Here is a 24,283-nt window from a genome sequence, read left to right on the forward strand (position 1 = left end):
TCAGGTCATGAACCTGCAGTCTTCAGGTGGAGCCTCATGTGGGGCTCCCTGCTCAGCGGAGAGTCTGTTCCTCCTTCTCCCTCTGCCTCTCCCCCTACTTGTGCTTGCTCTCTCTCTCAAATAGAGAAAAAAAAAATCTTAAAAAAAAAATAATAAAAGGGGGCACCCGAGTGGCTCAGTGGTTGAGCATCTGCATTTAGCTCAGGTAGTGATCCTGGGGTCTTTGGATGGAGTCCCACATCGGGCTCTCTGCAGGAAGCCTGCTTCTCCCTCTGCCTAGGTCTCTGCCTCACTCTCTGTCTCTCATAAATAAAGTCTTAAAAAAATGAATTGGATATATCTATGAGGTATGACAGGTTCCTAAAATTTCAGGACTACAATATTATAATAGGTAAACTGCTTCATTGCTACCTCAGTTTCCATAGTCTCCAAATCGATTAAGATAATGAATATTATCCATTGCCCTACACCACTGGTGATACTTTTTAAAAGGACAGCATTTAAAGCAATGAAAAACAATAACCAGGGCTGACGGTAAGTATTGTACTAATAACTGCTTTGAAATTAAAAGGAAAAGTAATAAGAATTCCGAGAGTCCTCGACTCATAAACAGGTTATTTCTATATTTTTGGAACTAAAAACACACTGTCCTATAGAAATATATCACAATTATAGTATAGAGAGAACATATTCTAGGCGTGTCACAGCCTATCCTAAATAAGGTGGGGAAAGGACGAGAACGCTAGTAAGAGGCAAGTGAGGAGCGATTCACATCTTTTTGCTGGAAATAGTTAAGTTTGCTTTAGCGGCCTGGTAAGCTAAGGACGGCGGGTCAAGGAGCCGGCCCACCGGCGCCCCGGAACTACAATTCCCAGAATGCCTCGGTGCGGCTCCGCAGCGTGTGCCGTCTGGCGCTCCCGGACCAGAGACTCGGCTGCTGGGCGACGCTGGATCCTCTGCGCTCATGGCTCTCCCAAGCAAGGCAGTTATTGTTCCCGGGAACGGAGGCGGGGATGTGGCCACCCACGGCTGGTACGGCTGGGTGAAGAAGGGGCTGGAGCAGGTAAGAGACGCGCCTGGCTGCGCTGGGACGTCTGGAGCCGGAAGGGACGGAGGACTGAAGTTTGCACGTGTGTCCACCAGCCCCCCACCCCCGCCCCAACACACCCCCTGCAGCAAAGCCCTCTGTGTTTTCGTTCCTCTTCCTGGGCCCTGTCTCAAACTCGAGAGCTAGTGGTCGGAATTTTGGTGGATGAAACAGCCTGGAAGACTTCTCTGAGAGCTCAGTCGTGAGGGTACAAAGCACCACCTCCTAGAGCCCCCTCCGTCTCCCTGCATCTGCCGCTGGTTCAGATTTGCCACATGCTAGATGATTATACATCTTGCTGCTCTGCTGCCTGCCTCAGATCGAAAAAAAAATCAATATGTAATATTTAATATACAAAAACGATGTAACATATGTAAATAGGAGTACCTGAGGCACCATCACCAAACTAAAATCTGTAACATTAACAATACCTTCGAAGCCACATGTATGCCCCTCATCCCATTTCCCTACCATCCTGAACTTTTTTTTCAGTTGCTCGCCTTTTAAAAATGAACACACTTTTGCAACTATGTGTGTGTACTTCAAACGGTATAATTTGGCTTCTTTGTGAGCTTTATAAAAGTAGTGTCCAACTGTAGTTGTCTTGTTTTTTAACCTCTTCCATAACCAGGCAATAGGACTGCTTTCTGGGTTGCCATGCTCTAGAGCTCTAGAGTACATTTCTAGAATAAAATTCCAGGGTTATGCCTGAAAACCAAGGCCAGAGCTACAAACCAGAAAGATCTGTACCACGTTTCTGTACCATGTTTTACCTCTTCCTAGTGCACAGTCTGACACGAGGTCAGTTTGTCTAGAATGCATTTATTCTGCATTCTGATGCCTCTATAGATATGTGCCTACAGCCACAAACAGATGTACAAATGCAGATATAGGTCTCTGTATATAGAGACCGACAGAGCTGGCTAGAGAACTACAGACAGAAGGAGTTTATTGGGAGGGATTGTCTATTCAAAAGTAATCCTATGACACTTAACCAACACTTCATTTCATTTCATGGTATAAGCAAATACTTACTGAATTGATAAAGATTGTATCAGGTGTCTCATTTTTTATTAGCAAAGTATTAATTGTAATTAAGCTCTTTATTATAGCTTTTCCCCTCCCCCCCATATTATAGATACCTGGTTTCCAGTGTTTGGCTAAAAACATGCCTGACCCAAGTAAGTTTTAAATGTGTTTTTAAATAGCCTTATCTTGTTGGGTTTTGATTTCACCGGTTTCCTGATAGAGAACAGGATTATCGAGGTAAAGAGGCCAAGGGGAATATATACCTAAGAATGAATGATGGCAAGTAGTTTGAGGGAAAGAGTATAAACTAAAAAAATTGTAGAAAATTCTAGTAAGGATCAAGAAAAGCATCTAGGCTTGGTAAAATTGAATTTTCAACTTTGCAAGCAACTTGACTTTCCCTAAGTCAACAGATATTTTCAAGCAAAATTTATGAATATCTCATGTGAGACAGAGATATGATGAAACTTTATAGCACCTATATGAGATTGGAATATTTCAAAATGTAACACTGCCACTTTTGTTCTGACTATGCCCATGCTTTGTGTCGGGAATTTTCTCTTTGGAAAGAAAGAATATATAGGCATGTGAATTTGAGAATGTTGTCTAGAGTTTTTTTCTTGAGTTTGAAAGTTTACATTAAAGCTTCAGAATTATGTTTTTATTATTACTTCAGTATTTTCTTACATGGTGAGAAATAAAAGCAAAACCAGATAGGTAGGTAGAAAGAGAGAGAGAGAAACACCAAACTGTAGATTTGAGTCTTTCAAACAGCAACACATGAATTGTTGGCTCTGTTAAAACAGCTCCATCTCCCATTTGGTCCTGCAGTTCCTAACTTGAGAAGTACTGTATAGTCATCAGTTAGAAGGGGGGTGGGGGAACAGCATTAGACAGTAGGACTGTCCCTGTCAAATGATACTGTCTCTTTACCCCAAATCTTAGTTACAGCTCGAGAGAGCCTCTGGCTGCCCTTCATGGAGACGGAGCTGCACTGTGATGAGAAGACTGTCATCATAGGCCACAGTTCTGGGGCCATTGCAGCCATGAGGTGCGATCCTCGCTGATCCCCCCCTCCCTGCCCCGTGTGGGCTCCAAGTGGTTCCAGACCTCATTGCAGTTCCTTGAACATGCCAAGTTCACGTGCCTTAGGCCTGTGCTTGCCGCCGTTCAGCTTGGGATACTCTGTTCCTAGATACTTGTATTGCTTTCTTGTCTTCAAGTCTTTACTCGAATGTCTCTTTCCACTGAGGCCAACTCTAATCATTTCCACTGAAGCCACAACTTCCCTCCATTGGGACTTTTTCAATGACACTGAAAAAGTGTCAGTGCCTAGAAGAGTGTTTACCCTACCCCCCACCCCCCAATCCTTAGGATTCATGGCAGGTTCCTGATGTTCTTGGTTAGAACTTCATGTCTCTCCCTATAGACCTATAAGGCCTAGAAGATGACTTAGCCGTCTGAATAAGCATATTAGGTTTGGGTTTCTTAAGTATTTGCTAGGCTGGATGACAAAGGAAGTTTTTTTTTTTTTTTTTTAAGATTTTATTTATTTATTCATGACAGAGAGAGAGAGAGAGGCAGAGACATAGGCAGAGGGAGAAGCAGGCTCCATACAGGGAGCCTGACGTGGGACTCGATCCCCGGTCACCAGGATCACACCCCAGGCTGAAGGCGGTGCTAAACTGCTGGGCCATCAGGGCTGCCCCGGAATGTAGTTTTTTGTAGCCTCTTGTCCCAGTCAGTCACTCATGGTGTCCTATGAATTGCATGTCAGAGAACCTTGCCAGATTCCATAACCTTTCTGCCACACCATTCTAAGCTATGAGATAATGCTTTCCAATGTGGAGCTACAGAATTTCTCAGTACAGTCTTAGTGTTTATAAGCTGCTAGGGGTTGTCTGGAAAATGGAGAAATCCCATTTTACTGAAATTTGTACCAACTCAAGGCCAGATGAGTTTTTCTCAGGCCACTGGCTACCAAAGATGTGGCTTTTTTGTAAAGATCCCTGGAACTTAGCACAGGATTATCCATAGCCTCCTAAAAATTAACTTCTAAAGGTAAGGTAGGCAAGGAGAAAATAGATGCCAAATTATGATGTATAAGATTGTCAGGGAACAGGATATTGATAGTCACAGAGAACCACCCCCCAGATAATTTACTAATCAAAAGGGGACAATTGCATCTTTACAATGGATATCTGATAGCTATCACTTTTAAGTAAGCACAATCTCACCAATAAAGGGACACTGGCATTGTGCATCTCTGATATGATGGAGTGGGAAGGACACATTGCCTATGTGGTATTCTTGCCCAAAATGTTTAACCTCTGATCACAAGGAAACAAATTCTGTTTAGTGATGATGTATAAGACAACTGGCTTAAACTCTTAAAAAATGTCAATGTCATTTAAAACAAAAAATTTAAAAGTAACTAGAGAGTCTTGAGAACCAAATGCAGTACATGATCTTCAATCTAGGATTGAAAAGCAGTTTTATTTATTTTTTATTTATTTTTATTTATTTATGATAGTCACACACAGAGAGAGAGAGAGAGAGAGAGAGAGAGGCAGAGACACAGGCAGAGGGAGAAGCAGGCTCCATGCACCGGGAGCCCGACGTGGGATTCGATCCTGGGTCTCCAGGATCGCACCCTGGGCCAAAGGCAGGCGCCAAACCGCTGCGCCACCCAGGGATCCCATGAAAAGCAGTTTTAAAGAACATTCTTGGTACAACGGGGGTAAAATGAATATAGTATTACTGTCTGCATGTTGAATGTACTAGCTCTAGTAATGGCACTGTGGATATATGAGACTACTTTGTTCTTAGGGGATACATTTGTTTAGGTATAAAGTGAATGAATCTAGGTGCTTCTTGTTCCCCTAAGGTTTCTGTAGGTTTGAAATTTTTCAAAACAAGTAGTTGGGCAAAAGTTAAGGCCAAAACCAAAATACCAACCCTAAATCTTTCCTGGCACAAAGGCTTCTTGAAACTATTACCAATTCACATCTTTCCCTAGCCTAGTCTTTGTTCCCTAGAACAAAGTTACCCTAGAGGGAACTTTCTACAAAAAGGTAGCTGAGTGTCTGCTTGCCAGGCTCTGTACTGCACACTTTGTGACCAGGGTCACAAAGATCAAGAAGGTTCACAACTGCCTTGAAGGAGCTTAGGGTTTATTGGGGAAGATAGGTATAATATGACACAAATGAGTACTACAGTGCAATGTGGAGTGTGTGGCAAAAGAGGTACATTTCCACCATGGTACAGTAGTTCTTTACATGGTTAACAGATCACTTGCATTTGTCATATGGGTTGGGAGGGGGCGAGGTCATGCCTTAAAATGCAGATTCCTGGGCTTCCTACCAACCCTCTGAGTCAGATGCTCTCTGGGACTGAATCTACAGGTTAACCAACCAAGCGATGCTGATGGATACTGAAGGTAGGTTAATAGGCACATCAAAGAGAATGATTACACTTACGTATTTTTGGAAAAGATCACCAAAGAGGTTTGGGCCACCTTGAAAAATGAGTAGTAGCTCATCAAGTAGCCAAGGGTAAGCCATTAACCATTGGCTTATAGTTCTACAGTTTCCTTACTATTGTTCATATTAAACTCAACAGCTGGGGATCCCTGGGTGGCTCAGCGGTTTGGCACCTGCCTTTGGTCCAGGGTGCAATCCTGGAGTCCTGGGATCAAGTCCCGTGTCGGGCTCCTGGCATAGAGCCTGCTTCTCCCTCTGCCTGTGTCTCTGCCTCTCTCTCTTTACGTCTATCATAAATAAATTTAAAAAAACTAAACAAATCTAAAAAAAACTTAACAGCTGATAGCACCTGCCTTTTGTAAGCTAAATCAGGTATTTTCTGACAGATTTAACATTAAGTGTTAGCTGACATCATTTCTCTTTCTCCAGGTATGCAGAAACACACCGAGTTTATGCTATTGTGCTAGTGTCTGCATACACCTCTGACTTGGGGGATGAAAATGAGCAGGCCAGTGGTAAGTTTGAAGGTAGAAACCAATACAGAAAAGCCTTTCCTCTAGTCACAGGGCTGCCTGTTCAGATTAAAGAGCACTGGCTTTTGGGTAGGCCAAAAACAAACAAACACACACCTCTAGTAGCATATGAGAAACATTTACTGCCCTTAAGATAAAATTTAGGTCCTTTGAGAGGTGATATACCACTTCCTAATGAACTCTAGAGGCCTGATTTGATCTGAGCCATGTACTCCCCTTCACAAGTAGCTATGGTATAAAGCTCTACAGATTTGCAAACTAAAGGACTTCTAACTCACACTTAGGCTTTGAATATTTGTGTCTCTGCTATGGTCCTTGCTAGATATTTTACAATGGCTAGAATGGAAATGATCCATGGGCAGTAACAGGTCATATATATATATATTTTTTTTTTTTTCCCATAGGATACTTCAACCGTCCCTGGCAGTGGGAGAGGATCAAAGCCAACTGCCCTCACATTGTGCAGTTTGGCTCCACAGATGATCCTTTCCTTCCCTGGAAGGAACAACAAGAAGTGGCTGATAGGCTGGAAGCCAAATTGTACAAATTCACTGACCGTGGCCACTTTCAGAACATGGAGTTTCATGAACTGATTAGTGTGATAAAGTCTATGCTGAAAGTACCAGCATAGAGAGGATGATTTCTGCATTCCAGTATAGGGGTAGGGCAATTACCAGGTTATTAACAGGTAAAAACAATCTGTTATCAGATTAGTGGACACATAAAACAGATCAAATTAAGTTCTGAAAAACTTAGCTCAATGTTCAAATTAAGTTACAAACAGCATTTCCATTTTCCATAGGATCTGTTATCTCACAAACTGCTATGAACGAAAGCAGTATTTTTCCTGTTTGATTTGGGACATAAAGACGGCTTAACTACCTTTGTCCAAAGTGAATAAACAAACGGACTCCAGGTTTCCTGATTCCCAGTCCAGACTAAAACGGAATAGTTTCGTGTATGTTGTAGGAGTGGTACTCTTCTTTGAAAGACACCTTTTGCTATTTTGAGGGGGAAAGAAAATGTGATTAAGGTCTGTGTTGGTTTAGAGCTCAAACCATTAGCTATTTTGAGCTGGCCCAGGGCATTAAACCCAGACTAGAGCCTCCATCTTTGACATCCTGCCCCAGTCCTTCATGTTGAGGGAGAATGATCCATACAGATCTGAGGCAGGGGTCTACCAGGTCAGACAAGGGACCATAAGCCCAGCCTGTACATACACTTGAGCATAAGGCCAACCAGATGGGTGCTGGACCACAGTGGTGGGGATTAGGGCAACAGGGGAACTCTTGCCCTGTCTAAATTGTTGCCATGTGGGAAGGGGGCAGGTGTTGCCAATTTTCTGATTTTTTGAGGAAAAAACTTCATGCGGTGGTTTTTATATTTAAGGACTATACATATGTTTGTATACCCAGTTCATATGTATAGGAGTTATGTCCAGTACATGTACATATGGATGATAGAAGTTGGTAACAACAGTGTAAATAAAAAATTCACAAACAGTGTAAGACACAAAATCCAAACCACCCATTTGTGATTTCTGCCATTAGGATTAACTTAGCCAGGTACTTAAAAGATTCTCTGTGAAGCCTGAGAAATGAACATAATGTCAGAGGATACAATCACAGGAACAATGTAGATGTTGTTACAAAATCTTAAGAATTTTTAAAAAGTCTTTCCATGTCTCAGATTTTGTTCTATAGAGTTCTACCTTTAACTTCCACAGTTCTCTTTTAAGCCTCGTTTTACAATTTTTCTTCAGATCATATTCCCTCAAAAAAAAAAAAAAACCCACAAAGCTTTATTTCCCATTTTTGGCTATTATGATCCCTAAGTATTGCCTCAAACAATTTTGCAGTGACTTCATACTTGATGTTGCAGAACCTGATGTTTGCTGCAAAGATGTGAATTCCCTGTTTATGTCTAAAGGAGATTCAAAGCCATAATTTTAACCTGAAAAGTCTTGGTTTCCAAATATGCTCAAAGAAAAAAGTTAAAGACTCTCAACTTTTAATAGCAATTATCTTTAGGGAATGGGAATTTTAGATATGGTGTGGTGGGATTTTAGATATGTGTGTTTCTATTTTGTACACCTGGGTATTATTTCAATTTGTTATAGTTAACATGTATGTATTACTTTTATAATTAAAAAAATTAAGAGTTGATATGTTAGTGAAAAGCAAATTAGAAAAATCAACTGAATAATAATTTTCTTAAAGAGGTGGTTTAGCAGTGATTTGACCAAGCCTGTAACCAAAGTTTGATTCTATTTGAATTATTTGGAATTAGCCATTGCTGTACTTAATCTTGGCCTTGTTTTCCTAATTCCTTTCTCAAAAAATTACAAAGTTATACAAGTAAGTTAATATTTTGTTGTCTTCTTCTGCCACAGAAAAGCAATGAATATATATGAGAAATAATTTTGATATTCTTCATTCCTATAATTAATCTAGACCTGTATGATTGTTGAGTTGTACTCTCCAATATGGTAGCCAGTAACCACAGGCAGCTATAAAATTAAAAATTTAGTTCATTCACACACTAGCCACATTTCAAGTCTTAACAGCCACAAGTGACTACCTATTGAACAGCAGATACAGAATACTGTCATCATTATAAAAAGTTCGTGGGACAGCAGTAGTCTAGGACATGTATTTTTTATTCTTCCCTTACCCACCATGTAATAATGGTTCAAAGTAAAAGTCACTTGACTTGAAATTACAGGACTCATTTACTCAGCTGATCACCATAAAAATCATGGCACCATAAAATTTACTCCTCACTAAACTAAACTCAGGAGTTTTATGGAAGAATCCTACATAAACTATCCATTTTTTTTCCAATAAACTATCCATTTAAACCTATGAATCATGGTCTCTCATGATTATTTGATTCCCTATGGATCATTATTATTTTTTAAAAGATTTTATTTATTTGAGAGAGAAAGAGAGAAAGATCATGAGTGGCGGCAGGGGAGGGCAGAGGGAGAAGCAGACTCCCTGCTGAGCAGGGAGTCCAAAGTAGGGCTCCATCCCAGGACCTTGGGATCAGACTTGAGCCAAAGGCAGATGTTTAACGGACTAAGCCACCCAGGCGCCCCTTCTAGGTCATTGTTAAGCAGAAGAGGGGCCCTGACAGGCTCTAGGGAATATTCTCAGGTAATCAAAATACGTTATACTAAATGGAAATCAACTGTAAGGATTAAGACTTCTTCACACACAATTTGATTTTTGGTGTCATGAGTCAATGGCCTCATAACTTGTTTTGGTCAAAGTTTACTTCTGGTGGGTAAATACCATTTAACTTTATACCAAGGGTGCTGTATTTTTTAATTGCTCTCTTTTCTCCTTCAGTTGTTAATATTCAGAATGAAAGACATGCTGCAGGAAAAGCATTTAAAGGGTCTTTCTTCTGGTGAGTCAGGGAACTTTTGTTGTAGCCTTTGGTTTGTACGCTTTAAGCATCAATCTTTGGCTATCGAGACAATGCAAAGTCTGTATTTAATACATGAACTGATTCCTTCTTCCCATCTACCTCTTCCCCAACCCAAGTTCAGTTTTGTCATTAAATAAAACTAGTGCCTCTGTGATGGGCCAGGTCCCAAGAAGGACGGATAATGTTCTTACTATTCCAGCCCTCACTGGGGGTGGAAGAGAAACCCTGTGTAGTTGCAGGCTCCCAGATTCTTTTCTATCTCCTATATATCCAGTACTTGAAATGATCTTTGTTTCAAAGTGCTAGTGTCATCGAACGCTGTTTCTTTCTCTTTTTTTTAGGATTTCATTTTTTCATGAGAGACACAGGCAGAGACACAGGCAGAGGGAGAATCAGGCTCCCCATGGGGAGCCCAATGCAGGACTCGATCCCCAGACCAAGGATCATGCCCTGAACCAAACCACTGCTGATGATCAACACTGATCAACCACTGATCAACCCAGGCATCCCTTGAATGGTGTTTCTACAGAGCTAGGCACAGACTACATCTGGTTCTTAATTGGTTAATGAGCTGAGTTTTATTTTACTGATCCCCATTTAGCTCTAAATAACCCTTCTGATGGTTGCCAACTTGGGAGTATCTCCAAACTGGTGTTTAAACTCAGGCCTCAGGAGTAGCTGGCATTGAATTTCCTTCCCTTAGCCCCGTGCTTTTGGCCTGGACACAGAAATCATTAAGTGGAGCAACAGAATGAAAATACAACTGAAATCCTAAAAAGCTAACTTCTGTGCAAGAATATATCCAATAACCTAGAAGGGAAAGTACTGTTAGAACTGAGAACAATTATAATGGCTTTCTGATTAGACCAATTACATGATGATTTTGAAGAGAGTAAGGAAATAAATCTAAGATAAGATAAAAGAGGAGTGGTACCCTGTTGACAATAAAGGGTGAATGGAGGGCAGCCCGGGTGGCTCAGCGGTTTAGCGCTGCCTTCAGCCCAGGGTGTGATCCTGGAGACCCGGGATCGAGTCCCACGTCAGGCTCCCTGCATGGAGCCTGCTTCTCCCTCTGCCTGTGTCTCTGCCTCTCTCTCTCTCTCTCTCTGTAACTGTCATAAATAAATTAAAAAATATATATTAAAAAAAAAAATGGTGAATGGAGGGCAATGGATCATGGGGCAATTCTAGCAAATAATGCAGTTGAACCACAGAATGAAACTTGGAAGACTTTGACAAAGAAGGATCAATGAAAACATTCTCTTGAGGATGAGAATAATCAGATTTATGTGCTGAAAACATTTTTGACAATAGTCATCATTTGCATTTGAGGGAGGTACAACGGCATAATCCTCTGAAAGAATATTTCTGACGTAAAAAGGAATGAATAGTGTATGGAAAGGGGTGTTCCACTCTTTCCGCCACTCGTGCCTCTAAGTGCTATTCCTGCCTTACTGCTTTTGATTCTCAATGAAACCACTGAGAAAAGAAAACAAATGGCAATAATGAACCAGATATAAAGTTTCCCAATGAAGACCTTAATAGCTTTAAAATGGGAATTTTAAACTCTAGTCATTATTGTAGTGTTTGGCAAATACGGATTTGGTTGGCTGCTTTTTCTGTGAATCACCAAAAGTCTTGAAAAGCTTCAGATGGTGGCCTTCTGGAAGTTCAGAGTATTTTATTTATTGAAGAATGGATTTCACTATTAACCTTACCTGCTTCAAATTCTGTTGGCTACCTTACCAATATAAATTTAGTCTTCATAGATAAAAAAATATTTTTTCATAGCAGCAAGTCTATCCATTATTGTGAAGTTTGCTTTCAAGGAAATTTGATATTCCATCATGAGTTAAATTTTTTGGTCCCAAAGTAACTTCATCTGCAAAGTGTCAGTAAAGTTCCTAGTTCTCTGTTAAAATTCGAGCCACTCTGTCATATAAATACAGTTAGATGGTGAAATCTCACCACCTTCATGGCAGTCGTCAAAAACCTTTAAAAAAGAAAAAAAAATTGCAATCAAATGAGAGTTTTAAAATTATTACATTATCAGTAAAGTCTTAAATGTCACCTACAACTAAAATTTCTGTTAAAGTGTCCAAGACCAACCATTTTTTAAAGCAATATTTAAAGTAAAATTTTCAAAGTGAAAGACTAGAGCTGTATTTAAGAGCGTGCTATCATAGGACTTGCTATGTGATTATAAAGTGAGTTAGTAAGAGAACTTTCACTGTAGCACTAAGGTGACCTGTTCATCTGCCCACTGGGCTAAAGGCTATCAGCAGGTAACAGGAATACAGGAGAGCAGATCTAGATATATGTTTCACTAATCAAATGTTTCACGTTAGCTACATTTCTTTTTGTAAATGGTGCTAAATAGAATTCCCAATATGCTTCCTGGTTTTTCTAGAAGTTGAAACCAGCATACAGAAAGCTTAGGCATATAGACAAGGGCTGGTACAATGAAAATAAAACATACACCAGAAGCCCAAGAATATGCAGTGCCTGCAGCATGCAGCTGGCACGTGTGAACTATGTGGGAACAGATGAATGAAGAGTGCTGGGGGTATGATAACAGGGGAAAAAACATCTCTGGGTTTGCATCCTGATTGTTACTTCTAAGCTGTAGCTTCTACACCTTGCTTAGCCTCATGCTTATGCAGAAATAACATCACTAGCTCCAAGGGACAAGAGGAGGATTAAATGAGACCATATAAATCTTCAAGAACATGCCTGGCCTGTGGTAGGTTCTCAACAAATCTTATTTCCCTCCTTACTTAGGTTAAATGATCAGCCCTCATTAAACATTGTCCATTTCAGGGCCTACAGGAAAAAAATCACAAATTTCCCTAGCGTGGTTATTGTAAATAAAAATGTAAAGCAAGGACTTGTTCATCAAGGGCCCATCATCAAGGTTACATGGAGGTTTGAGCTGCTCTTGGTCAACTCTGAAAGTCAGAAAATGGGGGTGTGCTTGCTGTTAAGTTAGGTGGCATTTGCACAGTCAGGTATGAAGTGGAGCCACTTTAACTCACCGGGCAGAGTCCACATGGGGCCCGGACCAAACCTGTGGGTGGGATGATTGGATTGACTGCTCTGTACAGTTTCATGTGTCCATCTACACTGCCAACAGTGCCTTCTTTTGCAGCAATGATAGTCATCTCCACTTTCCCATCGTAAATGAGTGTATTTAAGATAGTTTCAATGTCCTCCATGGATAACTCTACCTGAAAAGGAGATGCATTAGAAAGGACACAGAAAGCACAAGAAGACATCCTTTTGGAGAGTGTGTAAAGAGTAAAGGGTTCACAGTTCCTCAGTGAAATGACGAAACATCATGCTGGTGAGTAATCAGAAGTGAGGGGTTGAACAGCAGCCCAAGTTAGCACAAACCACAGAAATGCTAGAGACAGAACTCTAACCTCATGCTGAATTTGACACTTTATTTTTTTTTTTAATTTTTTTTTAATTTTTATTTACTTATGATAGTCACAGAGAGAGAGAGACAGAGAGAGGCAGAGACATAGGCAGAGGGAGAAGCAGGCTCCATGCACCGGAAGCCCGACATGGGATTCGATCCCGGGTCTCCAGGATCGCATCCTGGGCCAAAGGCAGGCGCTAAACTGCTGCGCCACCCAGGGTTCCCAACACTTTATTTTTTTTAAGGTTTTGTTTATTAATGAGAGGCAGAGACACAGGCAGAGGGAGAAGAAGCAGGCTCCACGCAGGGAACCTGATGTGGGACTCAATCCTGGGACCCCAGGATCACGCCCTGAGCCAAAGGCAGACACTCAACCACTGAATCACCCAGGCATCCCAACACTTTCTATTTTTCCACTTTCTAAGTGAAATCTAGAAGTCTTATAAAGTAACATTTTTGGGGGCAAGAATTTTATGGGGATTCATAAAATGAGCAGAAAGAATTATTTTAGATATCAAATTGTCCAAATTCCTACTTTTTTATAAATGAAAGATTTGGGGGACAGGAAATGAAGATGACTTGTCTATGTATTGTTTTTTCTCTGATAATGAAGAACATCCAGCACAGTGTCTTTATGTATAGGTCTTCAAAAACATATGCTGACAAGAGCACTCTCATCTTACAAGGGGACACAATACCAATAAATGACAACTGATGTGATGACTGATGTTTGGCACCTATGTTGAAATGTCTCTGAGAAAGTCAAGACCTTGTCAGAACAGACTTTTGAATCTTGGTAGTGCCATGCATGCCAGGCCTCTGCTCTGCTGCTCTATCCTCCAAGCTTAAGTTCACACAGATCACACAGTGCCTGATGGCATGACAGTCACCTGTCTAAATGGGTTCTGCAGAAGGTTCATAGGTATCACCTGGAAAAGGGGTCTGGGTCAAATATGTTTAGAATACATTGTAAACTATATCCCTATGATGAAGAGTAACTTTTAAAAAATAAGATGAAAATTAAAAATTGAGCTCTTACCTTACTGATCCCCAATTCACAAATGTACTTCCACACTTCATGTGATGAGGCAAATGAACTATTTCTTTGTATCATTGGATTCTGTTTGCTTTCTCGAGCTGTTTCTGCCTTTTAGGGTAGAAATATATCTCAATAAGAACACTAGCATTTTCTGAACACAGTTTATATAGTGTGAAATCAACAGAATATATTGTTTAGTGAAAATTACTGGTTTGAGTATTTTCATGTCCTATGTGAAATATGATATACAAGATTAAACATTCTTTATGAAGTAACTTTAAAAAAAAATTTGCAGTGATGTTTCCTTAATTATGCCTCACCTTGGTTTGTAGGAATTTAAAACACTGTTGGTTAAGCACCTCTACAAATTCTGATTCAAAATCCTGGTCACTGTACCAGGCTCCACCAGTCACAGACCGGTCCGGCTGCAAGTTATAAAGCATATATACTTTCTTTTTTGAGGCCTAGGAAAAAACATTAACAGCAGATGTGGTTATAAGATAAACATGTCTTGCAGGGGCACCTGGGTGGCTCAGTCGGTTAAGTGTTCGACTCTTGGTCTCAGGGTTGTGAGTTTAAGCCCTGCGTCTAGCTCCTTGCTGGGTGTGGAGCCTGCTAAGAGTCTCCTTCTCTCCCTCTGCCCCTCCCCTACCCCTGGTGCACATGCACGCTCTTTCTGTAAAAATAAATTTAAAAATCTTAAAAAAAAAAAAAAAGGTAACCAAGTCTTTCAAAACTAAGATTTAAAGAAACTCTCAAAACTTTACATATATATATATTTTTTTACTTTCTTTTGAGCTGGGGTGGGTGAGGGGCAAGGAGATGGGGAGGAAGAGACTCTTAACCAGTGCCACACCCAGCATGGAACCTGACTCTGGGCTCTATCTCATGACTCTGACATCATGACCTGAGCTGAGATCAAGACTCATATGCTTATCTGACTGAGCCACCCAGGCACCCCTCAAACCTTTTATTTTAGAGCAGTTTTAGATTTACACAATTAGTGTAAAGATGGTACATTTACCTTGTGCTTAGTTTCCCCTCTTAACATCTTACATTAGTAGGTTGCATTTATTACAGTTAATGAACTAATATTGATATATCATTATTAACTAAAGTCTATACTTCATTGACATTTCTTTAGTTTTTCCCTAATATCCTTTTTCTGGTCCAAGAACCTATTCAGGATACCATATTACACTTACTTGTCCTGTTCCATTGGCAAATTCTCAGACTCTCCTTGCTTTTGATAACTTGCCAGTACTGAGGATGACTGGTCAGGTATTCTATAGGATATCTCTTGACTGGGACCTGCCTGACGTTTTTCTTATGACTACTCTAGGAGAAAGACCACGGAGAAGTGCCCTTCTCATCACATCCTGTCAAGGGCGTTCGATCACCAAGTGATAATTGATCACCACTGATAAGACTTCTCAGTATTGAGGTTAACCTTGATCAGATGGCTTGAAGTAGTGCTTCTCCGTTTTCTCCATCATAAACTGACATTTTTTCCCTAGTCTTTCCATATGTGGAAGGACATCACCATGCTCAGCCCACACTTAAGGAGTGGGAGTTATATTCCACTTCTTTGAGGGTAGAGTGTCCATCCACCTAAATTACCTAGAATTCTTCTGCACAGGAAGTTTGTCTATTTTGCCTCAATCTACTCGTGGGAAGATGTCATTTATTTATTTTTTAAAAGATCTTTTAAATTTACTTTTGACAGAGAAAGAGCAAGCAAAGGGAGGGACAAGGGCAAGCAGACTCCTCACTGAGTGTGGAGTATGATGCAGGGCTTAATCTCGTGACCCTGAGTGGAAATTGGCCTAAGCCACCCCAGCTAACTCTTTGTGTCTCACCCACTGAAAAGCCAAAACTACTATACTCTTCACTAAGGAATTTTTGGAATCATTTATTTATTTAAACATTTCCATATGGACTCATGAGTATTTATTTTATACTGGGCTATAATCTAAAACTACTTTAGTTTGAAAACTTGAAAACATCATGTGAATAAAAAAAGCCTAATACAAAAGACCATATATTGTATGATACAGTTTATATGGAATGTCCAGAATACGTAGATCTATAGAGACAGAAACTACATCAGTGGTTGTCAGGGCCTACGGGCAGGAAGGCTGGGGAGTGACTCCTAGTGGGGTCACATTTCAGAGGTGATGAAAATGTGTGAATTAGAATAGTGTGATGGTTGCATGTCTCTGTCAGTATACTAAAAACTGCCAAACTATACAATTTAAACAGATGAATTTTCTGGTATGTCAGTTATCTCAATAAAGCTGTTATTAAAAATAAAGATGGAGATGAAAGATTGGCAAAGTGAAGCTAGGTGTTCAGTGTGTGGGGACTCATTATTTTTTCTACTTTTGTATATATTTGAAATTATCCATTAAAAATGCAGAGGGTAGATAATATTCTAAATAAGGGAGGGGGGATGCCTGGGTGGTGCAGCTGGAAGCATCAGCTATTGATTTTGGCTCAGGTAATGATCTAAGAGTTGTGAGACTGAGCCTTGCACTGGGGTCCATGTCCAGAATGGAGTTGGCTTGAGATTCTCTCCCTCTGCCCCTCCCTTTGCTTGTGCTCTCTCTCTCTCTCTAAATATAAATAAAACCTTTATTTATTTTTAAGGATTTTATTTATTTATTGATGAGAGACACACAGAGAGAGGCAGAGACATAGGCAGAAGGAGAAGCAGGCTCCCTCTGGGAAGCCTGATGTGGGACTTGATCCCAAGACCCCAGGATCACAAACGGAGTCAATGGCAGATGCTCAACCATGAGCCACCCAGGTGCTCCTTAATAAGTCTTTAAAATAAATAAATAAAGGAGTGTTAAGGCAAAAATATCATTTGATAAATGAATATCAAAATCTTATTTGCTGGGATCCCTGGGTGGCGCAGCGGTTTGGCGCCTGCCTTTGGCCCAGGGCGCGATCCTGGAGACCCAGGATCGAATCCCACATCGGGCTCCCGGTGCATGGAGCCTGCTTCTCCCTCTGCCTGTGTTTCTGCCTCTCTTTCTCTCTGTAACTATCATAAATCAATAAAAATTAAAAAAAAAAAAAAATCTTATTTGCTGAAATCCGCATTCAAACAAACTTTAGTTTTGGGATCCCTGGGTGGCGCAGCGGTATAGCGCCTGCCTTTGGCCCAGGGCGCGATCCTGGAGACCCGGGATCGAATCCCACATCGGGCTCCCGGTGCATGGAGCCTGCTTCTCCCTCTGCCTGTGTCTCTGCCTCTCTCTCTCTCTCTCTCTGTGTGACTATCAAAAATAAAAATAAAAATAAAAATAAATAAAAACAAAAACAAACAAACAAACTTTAGTTTAGGGGAATCTCAGCTCCTCTGCTGCCTAGGTTAATGGGGTCAGTAGCTGGTGTCCCTGATGGATCCAGCTCTGAATGGAAATCCCTGAAGGAGGTAATAGGGGTGGGATAGGATGAGGAGGAGAAATACTACGTACTAGAAGAGACACTTTATCAGGGCAGAGATCTTTCCCTGACTTGTTCATTAATGTATCCCAAACACCCAAACAGTGCCTGGCACAGAGCAAACACACAATAGATATTTGTTGAATGAGTAATCTAATTTGCTAGAATGAAGTAAACTATCTTACACGCTGAAAATCCATGAAAAATGTTCATGATTCCAAAAATTCTTTACTGAAGAATACAGTAGTTTTACCTTTTCAAGGGGGTAAGACACAAAGAATTAACCAGGCAGTGATAAATGTAAGTAACATCTCCAAACCAATTCAATATAAACGAAATTTTTAAAAATCTTTTTGACTAGTAGTTTTAAATCATGACATAGCCTAAAGAACAAGAAGATCTTGAAACATACTTGGAGCAATACACATACAGTGAACACTTGGGGGAAGGAAAGAGAAAAATACTCACTGCCACAGACTTAACAGCTTTGATAAGCTTTTTACTTTCCAAATTCTTTAGAATTTTGTTAATTTCTGTTAATGGCAAGTTACTTTTGTATCGGATATCTCTGCTCCATATTCCTGTAAGAAAGTAAAGTAAAATGAGTTCAACGCCATAGGATTTGTGTTTGTAGTCCACGTGCCAAAACTAGCAAAATATGTATACTATTCCTAGGGCATAGTTATAGGAAAAACAGTGACTTAGAGGTAAGAATCTCAGATAACAACAAAAGTATGCAAAATGATAAAAGAAGTTACGCGCTATGTCTTCTAACCAGAAATTTCTTGGAATCCTAGTGTGGCACCTTTTTAAAAACATATGAAAAAGATACTTTTTAATGGAGAAAAATCTTGAATGTTACTGAATTAACTTATTGTCTCTTCCACCCCCTCCTATACCCCAAATTCTGTTTCCTATTATTTATACTTCAGATCGTATTTAGATTATAACTTAAGTTTGGGCCAAGGTCAGCTATCACCGCCAACAGAGTGCAAAAAACTGCATGTGAACATGTGTGTGCATATATACCCATTATTTATACACTATATTTAGGAGATGAAAAAAAGGAAGACTGCAATTCTCACAGCCACTAAAAGCCCTTTACAAGAAGGTAGGATTTCAAAGAAGGGTTGTATGTGGAATTTTATAGAAAATGTGTTACCTTAAAAAAAAAATTAAAAAAATTAAAAAATTAAAAAATAAAAGAAAAAGAAAATGTGTTACCTTATTTTCTTCCCAGCACAGAGGCATAATGTGATAGGAAGATAGATTTTTTTAAAAATAGAGAATGGCTTTTGTCATGTCTATTTTAAAAATATTAAACACCTAATAATACAAGAATGATATTTCAAATTATATCATTGTTGATACATTGTTGAAATTATCATTGGACTCAGATCCTAAACTCTAGGATTAACAGCAATTTAGATATAGTTCCGTAAGGGGATAGAGAAAAACTGAACAGTTGTTGAGGGACCTCTGTCAGACACTGCCACACTGCACTGGACATCCCTTTGGTTTTTGCAAAAACTAGAGAGATGGATTATCCACAAGTTACAGATAAGATGAAGTTAAAGAAATGAAGGCCGCCAAAGAAAGTGAGGATTGGAAAAAAAAAAAAAAAAAAAAACCCTTAAGTTTTAGCTGATTTATTTTGAATAGATAGTACATTCCCACAGTTCAGAATTCAGAAGTTTCTTTCCATCCTGGCCCCCAGCCATCTAGCCCCTGCCTGCGTTGAGGCAACAGCAACGGCATCACACCTGGGTGTCCTGCAAGCATATGTATATTATATATTTCTACTTCCCCTTCTTTTAACATACATGGAAGCATTCTCTACATATGGATCTGTATCCTGGGAAGCCAGAACTCAGTTCCTATTTCTGGTCTTAAAGATGATGACTTTTTCTGCTTCTTCCTTTACCTGCTTACCTTTATTTCCTGCATCCTCTATGATTTGATATACTAGTTTTTCTTGGTTATCTGATCCTTTCATTTTACTGCAGGGGAATAAAGTAGAATTAAAAAGACAAAGAGATACAGGATAATCTAATAATCTACATAATTACTTTAATGAATTAGCAGACAAGGTCATCACATTGACTTATTTACCAAAAGAAGGGCTTACCTTAAAAAGAATGAGACAGGGCTGTATGTACCAGAATGAAAAGATGTCCAAGATATAGTAAGTGAAAAAAACAAGTTGCAAAACAGTATGGATAGCATGATCCCATTTTTGTTAAAAAAAAAAAAAAAAAAAAAAAAGAAAAAAAAAGAAAAGAGATTATATATAGTATATAAATATATAATCATTTCTATATATTTATATATATACCTAGAAGAAAGGACATATACCAAATTATTAAGAGCAGTTATCTCTGAGAAATGGAACTCATGATAAGAGGTGGGGATGGTATGCAGGACAGGTTTACATTATGCAATTCTATGTTGACTTTTTCCCAAAAAAACATAGGTTACATTTGTAATAATTAAAGTTTCTTACAATAAAAAAATTAGGTGCTTACCCAGCATTCTGAGAATCCTTTATTCTATACAGAAGGCCTGTATTGCTCCTTAAGAGATCCAACTGACCCTAAAGTTTTTTTTTTAATAGAAAATAACAATGAATTATCTTGGAGATACTTCAAATCAACCACAAATGTTCACGTATTCTTTAAAATTTTACACAAACCAAAATATCCTACCCCACAAAATTATTTGTTAGTTCCTCACTCGAGACTTAAGTTTTTACCTACATATCACATGTAATATATTTTTGAAACCATTTTTGAAACTTAGGTTGTCATTTTCCAAAATATAAATACTTAACAATTTCTTATATGCTATACCCTAGCTTAGTTATATGATCAATGCATAAAGAATTCTGAACAGCTTTAGAATAATAAATAAAAATCTATATTTGAATTCAAATAAATTCAACAAATGTATAATATAAACTTAAAAATGAAAATAATTTATATAAAGATTTCAAATGAAGAATAACATGCATAAATATTTTATAACATAATACAGTAAAATTTGCCAAGTTAATAGTAACATTTACTGATTTGTGTTATTTCTATTATATTACATGACAATTAGGCAGGAATATCACGCAATGAATAAAAGATGCAATAGATTTGGTTTTATATAGCAAAAGTAAAGAAAGCATGTCTGACATGCTTTTGAAATCCCTTGGGTCTGAACTTGGGAGCCCTCAGGTGGCTGTACCACCAGACTTCTGGCTGTTTGGGGAACTCATGGCTAAAGGAGCCCCCATTCTCATCAGTTAAGAGTGGGCTGACACAGGACTTGGAAACAGGTTTACATATGAATGAACAGCAATTGTCTCTGGACCCCACTAAGTAGCAAAATCAAACCACAAAGTTCCATTTGTAGGTTGTTTAATTCAGCCTATGAACGTTTACCGAACATCCATACTGTGATATATGACTTGGGGGCGGGGGGGGGGGGGGGGGGTCATGGATATGACCCGGGCTGCCCTTGTTTTTATAAAGTTTTACTGGAATGCAGCCATGCTCATTTCTTAATGTATGGTCCATGGCTACTTTCCTGCAGAGTTGGGTACCTGCAACAGAAACCACAAGGCCTGCAAAGCCTAAAATGCATACTATCTGGCACTTTATTTTCAAGGGGCAGCCTGGTTGGCTCAGCAGTTTAGCGCCGCCTTCAGCCCAGAGCGTGATCTTGGAGACCTGGGATCGAGTCCCACGTCGGGCTCCCTGCATGGAGCCTGCTTCTCCCTCTGCCTGTGTCTCTGTCTCTCTCTCTCTCTCTCTGTGTCTCTCATGAATAGTTAAAATCTTAAAAAAAAAAAAAAAGAAAAGAAAAGAAAGAAAAGAAAAGAAAAGAAAAGAAAAGAAAAGAAAAGAAAAGAAAACTTTTTGAGCCACTGAGCTAGAAGATTGAAGGGAGTAGTTTAGCAGAAAGTTCACCTGTCCTCAAATTTCCACGAGTCCTTAGTATAGAAATCTTTTACCCAGTTTCTACTACAACGAAACTGAAATGCTTTCAAGACATGGGAACTTTGATATAGGGGAAATGGAAGAAGAAACAAGTAGATTTAGAGGATGGGGTGCCACAAGGTGAGCTATTTTTGCACCGTGGAGGAGAATGATGTTAGGGCCCCAGGAGAAGAGAAGAGGTAAAAGCAGGTAGAAGGACTTCACTGAAAAACCCCACTGTAGTGTTACGGCACTACAGTGCCGTAGTGTTACGGCACTCCTGCCTCCTGAAATGCTCAGAGTGAAATTGTGGAGAGTGAAACCCTAATAAATTGTGATAGCTGGCAGAGGGCACATTTCATAGGGAAAGGTCCAGCACTGGCAGCAGGAAGCAAACAGAACGTGAGAGCAGATTAGCCCCATGTGCCCTATGTACATGATGACAATTAGGTTAACAAATACAATAATTAAAATACATTTATTTCATTTTTTAATTTACTTATTTATTTATTTATTTATTGGGATTTGAGAGAGAGAGAAAGCGCAGACATGGGGAGAGTGCAGAAGGAGAGGGACAAAGAAAATCACAGGCCAACTCTCCGCTGAGCACAAAGCCACAGGGGTCTCAATCCCACAACCCAGAGATCATGACCTGAGTGGAAACCAAGAGTCAGATGCTTAACCGACTGCACCACCCAGGTGCCCCTCATTCATCTTGTAAAAATGATGTGTAATTATTTTTTTCCTCAGTTCAGGCAGTCTGAGCTGTTTCCTGGCTTGAAATCTTAACCTAAGACACTTCTGAATGGTTTAAAAATACATAGTCGGAAGTAATGACAATTATAGCACATAAATATATGAACTAGCTGAATTTGCCTTACCATGGATAGCAGTCTATTGATGGCAACTGCCCGCTGCTGTGCTTCTATATGAGGCATTTCATTCTGAATTACTTGGTCTGTAATTCCATGAGGGAACTGATGACATAATTCTATAATCCTAGGAACAAAGGCAAAATGATATTATTCATGTTTTTACCTATTTCAAGAGACAGTGGGGGAAAAATACAAGCAGAACAGTTTGAAATTGTGCCTTTTTTTCACATTGGGAAGAATTTTTTTTTTTTTTTTTTTTTAAAGGGGAGGTAAAAAGGGAAGGGCAGAGGAAGAGAGAATCCTAAGCAGGCTCCATGCCCAGTGCAGAGCCCGATGCAGGGCTCAATCTCACAACACTGAGATAATGACCTGAGCTGAAACCAAGAGTCACATGCTTATCCTACTGAGCTACCCACGTATCCCATGCTAAAATAAAATAATCTGGGTTTCTGTGATGGTTGTGAATGAAAAGCATGTTAGAAACTGTGCAAGACAAAGTATATGTTTACAGTATAACTATTATTTCAAAGGAGCACTTCTTAAAAATATCGTATTTATTTATTCACGAGAGACAGAGAGAGGCAGGCGTGGGCAGAGGGAGGAGCAGGCTCCCTGCGGGAAGCCCGGTGAGGGACTCGACCCCAGGATGGCAGGATCAGCACCTGAGCTGAAGACAGATGCTCAACCAATGAGCCACCAGGTGCCCTTAAGAGGAGCATTTCTTTTCTCTGCTAATATGAACCTTAAATTAGAACAAAAGTCAAATGAAAATACGGAAAAAATATTAAAGTTGAGGCTTCAATGTTCTCAGATGGAACAAGTATGACAAAATTAATATTCAGTGCATTGGGCAGCCATAAGTCTGCAAAGAGGAGGCAAATCTTCTGTTAAGAAGGCAACATTCGTTATGACAATTCACCATAATTGGAGCTTGCTTTTAGAATTATCTCTACCAAACAAAAATAAGCCCAAATATCCACCTTGTCATAGGATCATTACACGTGTTTCCAAAAGTCTGAGAAAGTTACGGTCTTTCAAAACTATGTGATAACCTAAAACTATCAGGGCACGGATAGCGAATATAAAATTAGGAGAGGCTTTAGGTGACCTAAAATCTTGACTTCAGTATTGCACGGAAACGATGTGTTTTAATGTTTCTTCAAAGATCACAAAGCGCACCCTCACTTGGCCCAAATGTTCTGTCGTGGGGGTTCTCGATCCTGAATCAGAATATGCAGCTACAGATACTACGGGGAACATGCCGGTCGTCTGGGCGTGGATCACCTTCCTGCAGGAGGGAAGCACGTCATCACGACTCCCCGACGGCGCCGGGGCAAGAAGATACAGAAAGTCACAGACTGTCCAACTCGCTGGGAGCTCCTCAAGAAGTCTGCGTTCCAGGGACGCCCGCCCTTCGCGCGCGCGCCGCGATCTGCCGAGAGTCCTCGGAGCAGGGGTCCGGCTGCCCCAACGACTGGCCGCCGTCGGGGCTCCGGAGCAGGGAAGCGAGCCTCACTCGCTGATTTACCTGTTTTCTACTTCGACCGGATCCGCGTCGGGCGGCTGCACTTTCACCTTCACCTCAGCCATGACGGCCTACTTCCGGGCCCTGGGGGCAGAGACGCTTGGGGTCGGGAGCCAGGGGACAGCCGGCCGGGAAGCTGAGGACCGGGAACGCGGGAACGGCGCCGGCTCGCGCAGGGGGCCTTCTTTCCCACGTGGCAGCCGGCCCTTACTTGTTGCGTCGGCTTGAGGCGGCCAAGCCGCGCCTGATCGCCTCCTCCGCCCGCGCCCTTACGCCTTATCCACGCCTTATCCGTGTTTGTTGAATGTCAGTGCCTGTCGGACAAACGAGCCTGGCTCGCTCCCTCTGGCGTCGGGACGCCACCTCCGAGCACTTCCCGATCTCTGTGAAGGCATATTCTCAGGGGCCTGCAGGGAAGCCCCCGGAAGGCGCTCGAGGC

At 40.4% G+C, this 24,283-nt stretch overlaps 3 protein-coding genes across 6 annotated transcripts in view; 2 read left to right on the forward strand and 1 right to left on the reverse strand.

Moving 5' to 3' along the window:
• Window positions 1-893: 893 nt before the first annotated feature.
• RBBP9 (RB binding protein 9, serine hydrolase) lies at window positions 894-8,995 on the forward strand. The gene is made up of 5 exons (XM_077872026.1): window positions 894-1,063; window positions 2,226-2,268; window positions 3,062-3,167; window positions 6,028-6,113; window positions 6,536-8,995. The coding sequence occupies exons 1-5, from the start codon at window positions 965-967 to the stop codon at window positions 6,760-6,762; spliced, it is 561 nt and encodes a 186-aa protein (XP_077728152.1). The 5' UTR covers window positions 894-964; the 3' UTR covers window positions 6,763-8,995.
• Window positions 8,996-10,824: 1,829 nt separating this feature from the next.
• POLR3F (RNA polymerase III subunit F) lies at window positions 10,825-24,265 on the reverse strand. 3 transcript variants are annotated; one of them, XM_077872073.1, is made up of 10 exons: window positions 23,848-24,265; window positions 22,326-22,443; window positions 20,005-20,072; window positions 19,608-19,628; window positions 19,412-19,479; window positions 17,948-18,060; window positions 14,347-14,490; window positions 14,027-14,134; window positions 12,602-12,793; window positions 10,825-11,559 (listed from the first exon to the last, which is right to left on the reverse strand). In XM_077872073.1, the coding sequence occupies exons 1-10, from the start codon at window positions 23,907-23,909 to the stop codon at window positions 11,482-11,484; spliced, it is 972 nt and encodes a 323-aa protein (XP_077728199.1). In that variant the 5' UTR covers window positions 23,910-24,265; the 3' UTR covers window positions 10,825-11,481. The 3 variants fall into 3 exon arrangements, with proteins under 3 accessions (XP_077728199.1, XP_077728202.1, XP_077728200.1); XM_077872076.1 differs by lacking the exon at window positions 23,848-24,265 and adding an exon at window positions 23,499-23,816; XM_077872074.1 differs by lacking the exon at window positions 19,608-19,628 and having other exon boundaries at window positions 23,848-24,259.
• The window catches only part of DZANK1 (double zinc ribbon and ankyrin repeat domains 1), a 112,826-nt gene continuing 112,252 nt past the window's right edge, over window positions 23,710-24,283 (forward strand). Inside the window, exon 1 of one of the 2 annotated variants that reach the window (XM_077872030.1) lies at window positions 23,710-24,281. The gene's annotated coding sequence lies outside the window, so the exon portion shown is untranslated. The remainder of the gene's footprint in view (window positions 24,282-24,283) is intronic. The other variant, XM_077872037.1, reaches the window with a different exon arrangement.

The sequence above is a fragment of the Canis aureus genome, chromosome 26, assembly GCF_053574225.1.
Source record: "Canis aureus isolate CA01 chromosome 26, VMU_Caureus_v.1.0, whole genome shotgun sequence".
Taxonomy (NCBI): domain Eukaryota; kingdom Metazoa; phylum Chordata; class Mammalia; order Carnivora; family Canidae; genus Canis; species Canis aureus.